This window comes from Belonocnema kinseyi, chromosome 6 (assembly GCF_010883055.1).
Source record: "Belonocnema kinseyi isolate 2016_QV_RU_SX_M_011 chromosome 6, B_treatae_v1, whole genome shotgun sequence".
Lineage (NCBI taxonomy): Eukaryota > Metazoa > Arthropoda > Insecta > Hymenoptera > Cynipidae > Belonocnema > Belonocnema kinseyi.
Genome location: NC_046662.1, coordinates 44496093 through 44510299, shown reverse-complemented (window position 1 = coordinate 44510299; position 14207 = coordinate 44496093). Strand labels below are relative to the sequence as shown.

The 14207-nt window shown below is 25.3% G+C and overlaps 1 protein-coding gene across 3 annotated transcripts in view; it reads right to left on the bottom strand.

Moving 5' to 3' along the window:
• LOC117174162 (very long-chain-fatty-acid--CoA ligase bubblegum-like) overlaps positions 1-14207 on the bottom strand; it is a 119208-nt gene that overhangs the window by 48762 nt on the left and 56239 nt on the right. For 2 of the 3 annotated variants that reach the window (XM_033362981.1, XM_033362983.1), the window contains exons 2-3: positions 2787-2851; positions 757-811 (exon numbers count right to left, since the gene is read on the bottom strand). In XM_033362981.1, coding sequence (XP_033218872.1) covers positions 757-811; positions 2787-2851 — 120 coding nt within the window. Of the gene's footprint in view, positions 1-756; positions 812-2786; positions 2852-8143; positions 8199-14207 lie in introns of those variants that run through there. The other variant, XM_033362984.1, reaches the window with a different exon arrangement.

Sequence of the window (14207 nt, the reverse complement as noted above, 5' to 3'; positions counted from 1 at the left end):
TCTACGAAAAAGATGAATTTTCAAACCTAAGTGAAATAGTCAAAAGTTCAGTTACAAAAATTAATTAAAAAAAAAAAACACGCAACAAAATAGTTAAATAAAAAAAGAGAAATCTTTAACAAAATATAGTTGATTTCAACATAACAGAATACAAATTTAAGAAAAAATTTGAATTCTAAACCAAACAAATTAGTTTTCATACAAGAAATTTCATTTTTAATTCAAAATGTGAAATTTCTATACCAATGGTAGAATTTTTAAATATCTTCTAAACTGAATCAAATTATTCCTAAAATAATTTTTAAAAATGGTCAAAATTCCTGACAATCGTTCAGAATTTTAAAAAAATTAAATTTTTTTGTAAATAAAAAAAAATATTTCCTACTTTTAGATTATTCTGGAAGCTTTTCAAAACTGTTAAGCCTTAAATATCTTTCAAATTTTTAACAATTTTAAAAATCTTTTCAACTGTTTTGTAATATTCTCTTAAAAATAATTTACTAAAATAAAAAATCATCAAAAATTGTCCTGGAAATCTTAAGAAAATTTTATTTGTTCTCTGAAAACCTTTTAAAATTCCAATTTTTAAAAACCTTAAATGTGATTCCCGGCTCGAATTTGTATTTTCGGTTTTATTATAATTCGAAAATGCAATTCGAGATTCAGAATTCTTTTTTTAGCATCCACATTATACATAGAAATTTTTCGATTTGAAATAAACTTCTTGGTTTTTGATTATTTTTAACTAAATCTTACCATCACGGCCCGTTTGACTGGCTTGGGCATATCGAACGCCATTCTCGATAATCATCTGAAATTAAATAGAGAAAAATATATATTATTTTTCTCTTTAAATTAAAATAATAAATTAAAAATTATGAAAATTAGATGAAAAATTGCAATATAAACTTTGATAATTTTCCTTAAAAAATGTCAGTTCAGTTTCCAAACATTATGTTATAGATTTTACCGTAAGTCTTATAAACAATTTTAAATAATATATTTCCTTGAAAATATAACTATTTTCATGCAGATGAATTTTTAAGTGGAACTTTAACTATTTCCTTTTTTGTTGAAAATTTCTCTTTTTTATAAAAATTCAATCTTCTTGGCTGAAAATTCATCTATTTGGTTAAAAATTGCATTATTTTGTTGGAAATTAATTTTTTTTTAAATTGTCCTTTTCTGGGTTGAAAATTCAACTATTGAATTAAAAATTCTTTTTTTTTATTGAAGATTAATTATTTTAGTTAAAAATTAAGTTCTTTCTTTAAAAATTGAACTATTTTGTTGAAAAGTCTTTGTTTATTGTTGGAAATTAATATTTTAACTGAAAATTTAACAGTTATCATGTTTGGTTTAACATTTGACTTCTTTACCTTTTTGATTGGAAATTCATTTCGTTCATAGAAAATTGAACTTTTAGGTTGAAAATTCTTTTAAAAATTCAAAATTTGGTTAAAAATTAATTTTTTTTGTTGAATAAATTATTTTATTTGTTAAAAATTTCTTTACTTGAAAATGCAGTTATTCGGTTGAGAATTTCCGTATTTTGTTGAAACTTTAGTCTTTCGTAACAGAATATTAATCTTCTTGGTAACTAATTAACCTTTTTGGTTGAAAATTCATTTCTTACGTTGAAAATTGAACTATTAGGTTGAAAATTAATTTAGAAATTCTCAATTTAGTTGGAAATTCATGTACTTTGATCAATATTATTCTTGTTTGGAAAAAAATGATCGTTTTGGTTCAACATTCATTGCATTGATTGAAGATTTTTGTTGCATTGAAAATTAATTTAACTGTTGTTAAAAATTCATTTATTTTGTTGAAAATGTACCTCTTTTGGTAGAAAATTCAGCTAGTGGTTTAAAAATTCATTTTTTGTTCGATACACTATTTTAGTTCTGAAAATTTGGTTAAATATTTGTTAGAAAATTGTTCTTTTTCAGTTGAAAAATTCTCGTCTCTTTTTAGTTGAAAATTTAATTATTTTGATGGAAAATGCATATTTTTGGGTTATAAAAACAACTTTTTGGTCCAAAATTCCTCTTTTAGGTTTGAAAATTGGTCTATTTTTGTTAGGAATTCAAATAATTGTTTGAAAATTCATATTTTTGGTTTCATTTAACTGTTTCTGATTGAACATTAAAATCTTTTTTGGTGGAAATATCAACTATTACACTTTTTGTTGAGAATTAATTTTTTCATAGAAAATTCATTACTTTGATTGAAAATGAAACTATTCTATTGAAAAATATAATTCTCGCAGTTTTTGTTCCAAATTTATCTTTTTGAGTAAGTTTTGTTTTTCAAAAATATTTATTTTAATTTAAATGTAACTGAAACATTGAAAAAAGGTAATGTTTCAATTTTTGTAAAAATAAAACTTCAAGTTTTTCAAATTACCCAATCGGCATTGAGAGAAACCGATAACAACAAAAGCAACAAAAAATCTGAATAAATTAGAATTAGTTTTTTATTATTTCTTAAATATTAAAAAAAAAATCACGCGACAAGGCAAGACGAAAACCTTGCACAAAGTACATAGGTTCGTTAACTGCGACACATAAATTAGCATAGCAAATTTGTCTTGAAACTTGAATGATCAAAATGCAATTAATCTCATTAAATTACAGAAACGCGAAATTGAAACATGCTGAGAATTTTAATCTCTTATATTTAATTTGGAATTGAATATGTTTATGATTCTTCCTTCTAGATATGATTTTTGACAGTTTAAAAAATAATCATAAATAATAAAATTAATTGAAAAGAGAGTTTACCTTTTCATTTTTTGTGATGCCATTGATGAGCCCATTGGTGAAGGGCTGCACCGCAGACATATTATCTGAAAACCCAAAACATAATAGTTAGTTTTCTTAAATGATTAATTTCACGATAAAATTTGTTTGTGCAAAGGTGCAAGAATAATTAAAAAATAATTATTTTAAAATATTTCATTGCACTTTTTCTTTATTATTTATTATTAAAAATTTCGGGAAATATACACGTTTGAAATAATCTAATCTACATCAACAAATTGAGAAATAAATAAATTAAACTAAAATCTAAAAAAATGAATAAACTAATCTAAAAAGTAATTGATATTGCTACATCCATATTCTCGGTACTGAATTAATTTCTAAATACGAAATAGGGCGGAATAAAAAAATTATTTCTTTAATTCGGGTTTCGGACAGTTTTTTCTTTCAAATTTATTGGGTGTGCGACAAAAGTTGTTAAATTTGAACAAAATTTCAAATTTTATTCTTTTATAAAAAATTTTATTTAGATAAAATTGGTCATAATTTTTTCTACCATAAAACAAATTTCTACAATTTTCGACTGGGAATAAAGGAGATATCTAAAAAGTTGAAACAAAATTTTTTTTTTACTCAGCCCTAATAAAAAAGCGTTGAACAATATATTTATTATGAAAACGTTTTCGTAGTTTTAAACAATTATGAAATAATTTATTTTTTAATAATTGAAATTCATTTTAAATTAGGTAATGTCGTCGAATTTTTGGCCATCTAGTGTTAATTTACAATTTCAATTGTTTCAATATCTGTCTCTCATCCACATAAATTGCTTAATATATATAATTAATTTTTTTCTTTTATAAAAGTTCTTATTTGAACAATAGTATAGCACAAGGTGTCCAACGTGTAGGAAAAGCTAGAATATTGAAAAAATTTTATTTGTGCGGGAAATATACGAGAAATGTACACTAAATTTAAGTCGATCAAAATTTGACTGATTAAATTGAAAAAGCATTCTTTTACAGAAAAAATCAGTAATTTCTACTATCAAAACAGTCATTTTAGCAGATGAATCAGTCAATATTGCTGACTGAATCAGTCACTTGAAATTACTGATTTTCGGTAATTGGAAGTGACTAAATTGTCTAATTATCAAAATTGTAAAATCATTTCTAAATTAAATTCCTCATTAAATACCTAAATTTTAATAATTGATTAAAATGAACCATAATTTATTGGTGAACAGATTCAAACTTACTGATTAGATCAATCAAAATGACTAATTGAATTTGTGAAAGTTGCTGGTTATATAGTTCGAAATCATCGATTTGATTAGTAAAAGTTACTGATTATGTCATTTAAAATAACTGGTTTAATCAATGATAGTTGCAGTTTAGATCATTCGAAATTATTGATTCGATCATGGATGTTGCCGATTAGATCACTTCCTTTTTATTGGTAGAAATTACATAATTTTTTGTTGAAAATTTATCTTTTTTATTAGGAAATTCTACTATCTGGTTGAAAGATAAATAACTTTTTTAGAAAATATTTGTGTGTTAGGTAAAGAATCATGATTTTAATTAAATTGCGATCTTTGTTTTAACAAAAATAAATTATTTAATTGGAAATGAACTTCATAAAAAGCGTTTATTGTGGAAAATTCGCCTTTGGTAAAAAAAAAACTATTCTTCTTAGTAAAACATTTTTTTTGTTCATTTCACTGTTTTTTAAAGTTAAAATAAATATACGTTTTGGTCAAAATATAAATTGCTACTCTTTTTCTTTGTAAACTAACTTTTTTTACTGAAAATTTAATTATTACCTTTTTGGTTGAAAATTGACCCTTTTCAGGTGAAAATTTCATGTATTTTGTTGAAAATATCAGCTATTATATGTTTTAAAGTTACAAATTAAACTAGTTGGTTGAAAATTCATGGGAAAATAAAAAAAAAATGAAAAATTCTTAGCGCTAAATTAATTTTGTTTTAATAATTCAAGTTTGCCATTGAAAATTCATTCCTGGTTGAAAATTGTGATCTATTTAATTGAAAATTTAACTATTTTGTGGAAAATTCGTTTTCTTTTGGTTAACATTATTTTTTTTAAGCAAGAAATTCAACTTGGTGGAAAATTATGGAATTTTTTTAAAATTTTGTATTTTTTGAAAAAAATTAATCTCGACGCAAAATAAATTTTTTTACCATTCAAATTCTTGGATGAAAGTTAAAATGTTTTATTAAAAATGAATTTTTCTGGTATAATATTCATCATTTTAGTTGAACACTCATCTTTTTGATTAGAAATTTATCTCCTTGGCTGAAATTTATCTTTCAGGTTAAAAATTTAACGATTTTATTGAAAATTCGTTTTTGTTTTTTAGTTAAAAATTAATATTTTTGTAGTTCATAATTCAACTTTTTACTTGCAAATTCTTGTATTTTGTTTAAAATTCATCTTTTTTTGTAGAAAATTAATCTCCTTGGCACAACATTAATTTTTTATGTGATTTGTTTTTCTTGTTAAAAATTAATTTTGTCAATTGAAAATTTATCAATTACATTTTTAGTGACAATTAATCTATTTTAGTTGAAAATTCAACAGATTGGATTCTTTAAAAAGACTGATTTTATCAGATAGTCAAATTGAATGCTTTCAAAATTCACTGATCACTGATTTATCCGTTGTGAAATAGCTATTATTTGAATCGGTCAAACTTGATTTTGAATCAGCCACTTTTAATTAATTAAAACTTATAATGTACAAAAATTAAAAAGTAGCTTGGGGGACCCATATTTTTTTTTTAATTTGAAAACCATAGAGAATAAAAAATTTAAACGCGCCAAATTTTTTTTATGTCTCAAATCTGTGTGTGTTTGAAAAAAATTATTGATGTCGCTGAGCTTAAAAATATAATTTGGACATCAAAATAACTTGGAAAAGAATGTCATTTTCAAGAAATACAGTACGGAATGGAAAGCAAGTTTTTCACATAATTGGTTTTATGAGCTCGTCAATGCTTTTTTATACCTACGACTTTAAACATTATTTTTTTCAAAATACTAGAAAAAAGTTAGAAGTTAAAAAATTGAAAATAAAACATTGAGTTTTGTATATTATTTATTTAAATTATATTTTTTTAGTTAACCTTCAACAATATCTTAAACATTCATGTAGTGAATTTATTAACACGATAACTTTTTCTTAGTTACGTTTGCAAAAAAAGTACCCAAGTATCGTTACTTTTTTTAGATTTAAGTCACTTTTTTCTCAAATCACTTTTTATTCATTTTTTAAGATGAAGTCACCATATTCATTTATTAAATATGAGTATCACATTAGTCACTTCTTTCAATAAATTATAACAGAGAATCCAAGGGTTTCGGAATTTTCCAGAATTTTTAGAGTTTCTTCGAATTCTTTTAAATTGATCTTGAATTTTTTTGAATCCCCTTAAAATCCTCTGAATTTAATGAATCTTTTTTGGATTTTTCAGTTTTTTTAATTCACCCTCAAAACTTGTATATTCACCATGAATTCATTTAGATTTTATCAGATTCATATTCCTTAGTTCTATTCACTCCAACTTAGCTGAATTCACTTTTGTATTTACTTGAATTATTTTTAATTTATCTCTATTTACTACCGATTTCATCGAATTTTCTTGAATTCTTTTAAATTCACGTCAATGTTACTCAAATCAATGGAATATTTAGGATTTAATTTGTATTACTCGCTTGAATTAATTTGCAATTTATCCTGAATTATTTAAATTGTTTTAAATTCTTTGATTTTTTCCAGTTTAACCTGAATTTTTCTTCTATTTTTTAAATTTATTTTCCAATTTACTTAGATTCTGTTGAATTTACTGTGAACTCTGTTCAATCCCATTTTATTTAATTGGATGGAAATTTTTCGATTAAAAATTTTTTCAATTACATTCTTTTAAATCATCAAATTCTTTTCAGTTCCCTTGCATTCTTATAAATTTTTTACAATTTTTTAAAAATTTTACCTGAATTTATTTTCAATTCACCTTTTGAATTTTCATGAATTTCATCGAATCCTTCTCGTTTTCTATAAATTTCTCTAACTGTACTCACATTTTATTTAATTTATTTATTTTTTGAATTCTCTTTCAATTTACGTAAATTCTGTTGAATTTATCCTTGAATACTGTTCAATCATAAGTTCACTGAATCCGATGGAACTTTTTTCGATTTTAAAAGTTTGGTTTTAATTATATTCTTTTACATTCTTATGAATTTCGTCAAAGTATCTTGAATTCCCTTGAATTCTTGTAAATCCTTTCTAATTTTACTGATATCAGTGAAGTATTTTGGATGTTTAAATTATTTGTTTGTAGTTACTGCTACTGAAAAAATGTAACTATTTTTAAAAAACTAGTTATTTCTCATCAATGTTCTCGAGCCTATTTTTTTAGAAACACAATTCATTGTCACGCAATTAATTTATATAAGATAAAAAAAAAAACTTCAAAAGTGTAACCATAATATAAATTACTTATAAATAACTATGACTTATCAACACTTAATTAGCATGATTAGCATTTTACTGTGTTTAGCAATCTCTAACAAGCTAAATAGGGTTGTTGCATTAATTCTTTGATAATATATTTTTTAAATATTGCATAAAATTCTAAACCTCATAGTTAATTTAAAAATTTGTTCGAATACTTCGTTTCTGAGCAACAGATAATTTTTTGTAAGTGTCAAAACCCCTATTCAAACTATGTGACCTTGAAACATCACATCCTGCAAAGTGCTGAACCAATCAGAATAATGTTATGCAGTAACCCCATTGACTAACGAAGTAACCACGTGGTATCTGGCTACAATGTTTTGATCATCCGATGTCAACTTCTGGCACATTTGCATTGTCAAACTTTACAAATGTGAATTTAAGTGAAATTCTAAAGATTTTGAACATCTTTTTGGGCCTTTATTCATACTTTTTAAACACTTTTTAAATCATAAAAGTAAAAATAGGTTATGTTTAATCCAATTACTAGCGGCCATATTAATTCTGACATCAACTGCGCTAATCAGACTGATGTTTAATTCCAACGCTGAGCCAATCAGAATGTCTGGTCTTCCCGCAAAATTTTAAAAAGTATAGTTAAAAAAATTTAAATGTATTTAAAAAAAAACATTCCTCAAGAAATTATATTCAATTTTTGGCGCTCTTTTTATTTTACTAAGAAAAAAATATATTTGAAAATTTGCAACTACCCCATGGATTGTAATTGTATTGGAAAAACATAGCGTGAGTCAAAAGCGATATTCAATATTACATGTTGCATAAATAATGATTTTGTTCAATTTGGTGAATTTATAAAATAAAAAATCAACTAATACCTGCCGCGTTCCTCAGATTGCCTTGAAGACAATAATTTATCTTGGAAGTTCGAAGCTAAGAATCTTCTGCTGGGTTATTACGGATTCGCGAGTTACATATTACTGTTTTAATATGCACTTAAATTGTCACAAAAGATACGATGACGTAGATGACTGCGTATCCCATGGACAAATTACATGCTATCTGCTATTCGTTTTGCTAGACATCTAACTTTATTTACCAGAAATCGCTAGAAAACTCGACCCTGAGAAAACAGAAAATTCTACACTGTAAAGTAAAACTAGTTTTCTCGTGTTTGTTGTTGCTGATTCAGCATAGCCACAAAACTTCGTTTTTCAAAGTCGCTGACTAATTTCTCATTTGCCATGGCCATTAATATTTAAATCGAGTTTTGACGTATGGCTATAATTTTTAGCTGTAAAAAAAATCCTCTCCAGCTCCACTGGGATTCGAACTCAACTCTCGTTCTCTTTCCTCTCCATAGCTTAGGGAATAAGAGCACCAGGACGGCACTCTTTTGACTTGGGTTCGAATCCCAGCGGACCTCAAGAAATTTTTTTTTATAAAAAATTATAGCCGTTTTTATTTAGACAATGTGGATCAAAAACAGTTATTCCATCAACAAAGACCTATTAACAATTAAAGACCAACAATTCTAATATCGTATTATTTTTAATTTAGAATCTTTAATGAATGAAATAAAAAAATTCAATTTTTACTTTATTTTTCACAGGGCTGCAGTCTAATTTAATTGAAAAAAGAAATAAAAAATAACTAACAGTGACTAATTTCTAATCCAAAAAAATGATTAAAAGTTACGAACATGTATTAATAATGTGACTGATAATATTACTTTGAATTCGGAAGAATTCAAAAGAATTCGATGAAATTTTTAAGAATTCAAGGTGAGTTTTAACGAATTCGAAAGAATTCAAATGAAACAGAAAAAACGTTGTCAATACAAAAAAAATACACTGAATTCCGTAAAATTGGAAGCTAATTTAGAGGAATTTAAGGGAAATGAGAAGATTTTGATAAAAGTCATAAAAGTTCAAAATGAGCTTAAAAGACTTCAAAATGAATTGAACAAAAGCGAAAAAATGTTTACTATAAAATCAATTGAATGAAATCCCTCAATGTTTGAAGATACATTATTTGCAATACATTGCAATATTTAAAACCTTTCAAAAATTAAAATCATTAAAAATCCCTTGCAATTTTCTTCAATTCACTAAAATATTGAAAATCCTTTCAAATATTCCAAATTCTTTAAAATATCATTCAATTACAAAAATCAATTGAAATATATGTGGAATCTGTCAAAATACCCTAAAATATTTGAAAACCATTAAAATCTTTAAAAATTCTTTGAAATTCTTTAAAGCTTTTGAATATCCCTCGAAATTTTTAAAGATGCCAAAAAATTCTTTGAAATCGCATCAAATTATTGAAATTATTAAAAATACCCCATGATGTTTCAAACCCTTTCAAATCTTTTGAAATCCCTAGACATTTTTTAAAGCTCTAACAAAATCATGGGAATTTTGAAAAATACTCTGAAATATTTCAAATTCTTTGAAATCTATTAAAATAAAATACAAATTCTTTGGATTCTTTTTAAATATCCTAAAATAATTTAAAACCTTACAAATCTATTAAAATACCCGGAAAATGTTTAAAGCTCTAGAAAAATCTTTCAAATCTTAAAAAATACCCTAAAATCTTCAAAATTCTTTCAAATTCCTTCAAATTATTGAAACAAACGGAAGATTTCTTGAAATCTTTTAAAATGTCCATAAATCTTTTAACTCTTTCCAATATTTAGTAATATTTGAAAACTTTTTCAATTCCACGAAATCCCTCAATTCTTTGAAAATATATTAAAATATCCTCAGAGCTTTTAAATCCTCGAAAATCATTTAAATCCTTGCGAATCCCTTGCAATCTTTCGAAATCCCTTAAAACCTTTTAAACTTCACGAAATTTCCTTGGAGGTTTTAAAAATACCCTACAATTGTTTGAAATCACTTAAAACCTTTAAAGATATCAAAAAATATTTTTAATTCTTTTCATTCAAAATCCTTAAAAATTCTTTAAAAAATTTGAAAATTTGTGGGATTTAAAAAAAAACTAAAATCCTTAAAGTACTTTGAAAACCCTTTAAATTATTGAAATCTATTCAAAATTCCTTGGACTCTTTAAAAATATTTAAAATCCCATGGGATCTTTTGAAATCTCTTGACACTTTTCAGAGTTTTTTAAAAATTCCTTGGGATATTCAAAAATACCTTAAAATCTTTCAAGTTATTTTTTTTTAATTCCTTCAAATTATTTTAATCAACTGAAAATTTATTGGAATCTTTTAAAAAATCCTAAAATCTTGCGAATTGTTTAAAATATTTAAAAATATTTTTTAATCTTTGAAATTCTACGAAATCCCTAGATTCTTGTTAATAAATTCGTTTAAAATTTATTTAAAATAACTCGAGTACTTTTAAATCCCTTAAAACCTTTGAATCCTTGAAAATCACATGATATCTTCCGAAAAATTCCTTGACATTTTTTTAATTTATTCAAAATTTCTTGGAAGTTCTAAAAATAGCCTAAGATATGTTGAATTCTTTTAAATCTTTCGAAATCCTTAGAAACTTTTTAAACATTTGAAAATTTCTTAGGATTTTTGGAAAACCCCATAGAATCTTTCAAGTCTTTTTGAAACCCTTCAAATTATTGAAATTTATTATACAAATTTCTTGGAATCTTTTAAAATATTTTAAATCCAATGAATCTTTTAAATCCCTTGAAAAATTTTAAATAATTTTATAATGGTGTGGAATTATTGAAAATACCCAAAAATCTTAAAATACCTCAAATACCCTAAATAATACTATAAGAAAATAATAATTGAAAATACCCTAAAATCAGAAAATGCAGAAATAGGTCCGAGTGTATACCTACATTCAATAACTTATGACCGAATTATAACCCATGGGTTAATTTATGGAAAGAAAAGTGACTAAAGAGATTTTTTTATTTTAAAAAGTGACTAAAAAATGACTTGCAAAAAAATAACTAAAGTGGCTGTGTGGCAGTCCTAATATTTCATAATAGTTATTTAAATTTTTACAGAAATTCCCTGGCTTTTGCAAATGTTTTTTCAAAATCCCTGACTTTTCATGACCGAAAAAATTCCTTGATTTCCAGGTTTCTGCCCGACCTACGGCCACTCTGCAATTGTTTTTTTTTTTTAAATAAGTGAATGTGAACAATGATTTAAAAACTGGTATGTTTATTGTACAAAGCCAGAGTTCACAAAAGGGAAACTTATATTATTATAATGATTTTAATTAGTCATGACCAATAGTCCATGGGAACAGTGATAAAACAATAAAAATCTTAGGGCGATAAAATAAATGGCCTAATTTTACAAAATAATTTATGGCTAAGTGAATTGCTAATAAATTGTTAAGATGTAAAACTAATGACAAAAAATAAATTAAATCAAGATATTATCAGTGCAGGTTTTAGAATAAAATATTTAATTATACTTTAAATATCTCAATTCTATTAATTATTAATAACGGTATTTTCCATCCGAAAAGTTAAATTTAAAAAAATGTATTCTCAACGAAAAATATAATAGTTGATATTTCATTTTAAAAAATCTTCAAAATAGTTCAATTTTCTGCCAAAGAGTTGAATTTTTAATAAATAAAAAAGAAACAATTTCAATAAAATGTGGAAAAGTTAAATTTTCAATAAAAACATTAATTTTTAATTTAAAAAAAAGAAAATTCCCCTTATAAAAGAAGTATTCTTATTAGATCCAATACTTACCAATACTTCTTTTCTATAAGGGTTTTAACAAAATAGTCAAATTGTCAACTAAATGATTGAATTGTCAACCAACAAAAGAAGATTTTTGAACATTACAATTTCATTTTCGAAAAAAAGATGATTTGTTAAATTTTCAACTAGAGATGGATCTGCAACTAATGAAATAAATTTTTCACAAAGTACTTCAACTGTCATCCAAGAAATAATAAAAAATATAATAAATTCTCAATTAAAAAAATTAATTGTTACACAAAAAAACGAATGTTCAACAAAAAAGTTAAAGCTTCAACCAATAAAATGAATGTTTAATAAAATACCATAGTTTATGAAAGTTCAAATTTCAACCAAGCAGTTAAATCAATCTTCAACTATAAAACGATCAGTTTTAAACCAAAAATTGAATAGTTAAATTTTCAGATTAAAAAATTAATCTTAAACCCCTGAACGAATTTTCAATAAAATAGTTCAATCTTCAATCAAACAATCGATGAATTCGGACTGACTTCAGAGATCAAAAATAAAAAATAAAAAAAATTAAACAGGAGAAAACAAATACTATTTGAAAAAGGGGTGCATTGAGATGCTTTACTTGTAAAATATATCACTAATTTTAATTTTTTTATTTTTCCATGTGCGATGTCACAATGGTCAAAAATCGTCAAAAATCATGCCCCATACATAAAATAAAATGTAGATAAATAAATAAAATGTAGCTTTCAATTTAGGTTTTAGTTAAAAAATGTTTCCTTTAAGCCTAGAACTATAAAGGGAAGGTGTTGGGTTATTATTTTTGTAAGCATAATAATTATATCTCAACACCTAGTGGCCTCCTAGCTCTCTAGTACCTCTTTACAATTTTCTCTGCTTTTCTGCACATTTTTCTTGCTTCATAATGCAAAAAAAAAAAAAATAATAAAACCCGATTCTATTGTTAGAATTAGGGGCCGTCCATGAATTACGTTAACATTTTGATCAGGGAGGCGGGTCGCACTAAAAACTACGCATGATAACAGGGGGTGGGGGAAAAGGTAGTGGGAGTGACGTTACGAACTTAGATGGAAATCAGTATGTACATTTCTTGATGACAAATTTGAAATTAATTGACAGAACATAATAAGAAAATCCAAATATTTTTAGTAGAAAAGTCAACTATTATATTTTGACTATATATATTTCTCTTTAAGGACATGCTCTTCAGTGACCACGTGACCAAACTAGTCCCCGGTTATGAACTTTTTTTTGTGTTCACAGTGTCCACACAGATTGAGATATCGTGTTTAAACTTTGGCAGATAAAATAAAAAGCACTAAAGAACGTTTGTATACATCAATATATTGGTAATTTCAAAGAAAGTTGATTGATAAATTAATGGAATAGGATATTACCATTCGAGTTATAGCACTTTGCAAATCATTTTTGGTTTGATGCATTTTAAATATTTTGATTCGCTCATATTGAGCACTGGCACCAATTTTATACTAAATCGTTTAAACTTTAAAAAAAAATTAATATAAGCAATAAAATTTGCAAATTCGTTGCAAATCAACAAAGAAGTACCTGCAAACACGTAGTCTATCATTATTTTTTGAGCATTTTTAGCGATTTTTTGTATCCTAAAAATAAAAGATAAATTTCAAATTGGAAACATAGCAACACCAGCAATGTAGTAAAATTTATTCGTCGGAGTTTTCCAACCAACTTCCATAATTCTTGACGTTGAATCGATCAGCTGATAATTATTGTTGACAGTGAACCAACCAGCGTGGCTCAGCGTCGGACTCGCCTTGTCTTTCGCCCCCGGGCAAAATTTTATTTTTATTCTTAGAATTGTTTCACACTAGTACAAAAAATCCACAAGAATACATAACCATTAGAAAATTTTAATTATTTTCTGAAGATGCACATTTCTCAAGATGGGACTTGGAGGGATTTTTCGAGTATCACATTCTAAGATGTTCCTCGATTTTATTAAATCGAGGCATCTACTTTATCGACGTTAAAATTTTGTTTCCTATTCCTGTGGTATTTTACCAATTTTACTAGAAAACTTTCTTCGTAATTATAGACATTTTGATGTGTACGTGTGAACGTAGTGAGAACCAAAAAAATTAAAAATCATTTCTCTCTCTACACAAAAATTGCATGAACGAACTTAGTCACGTGATCTCGACTTTATCGACGTTCAAAGTTTCTTTTTACCTCCGCTAGAAATCGCTAAAAATGCTC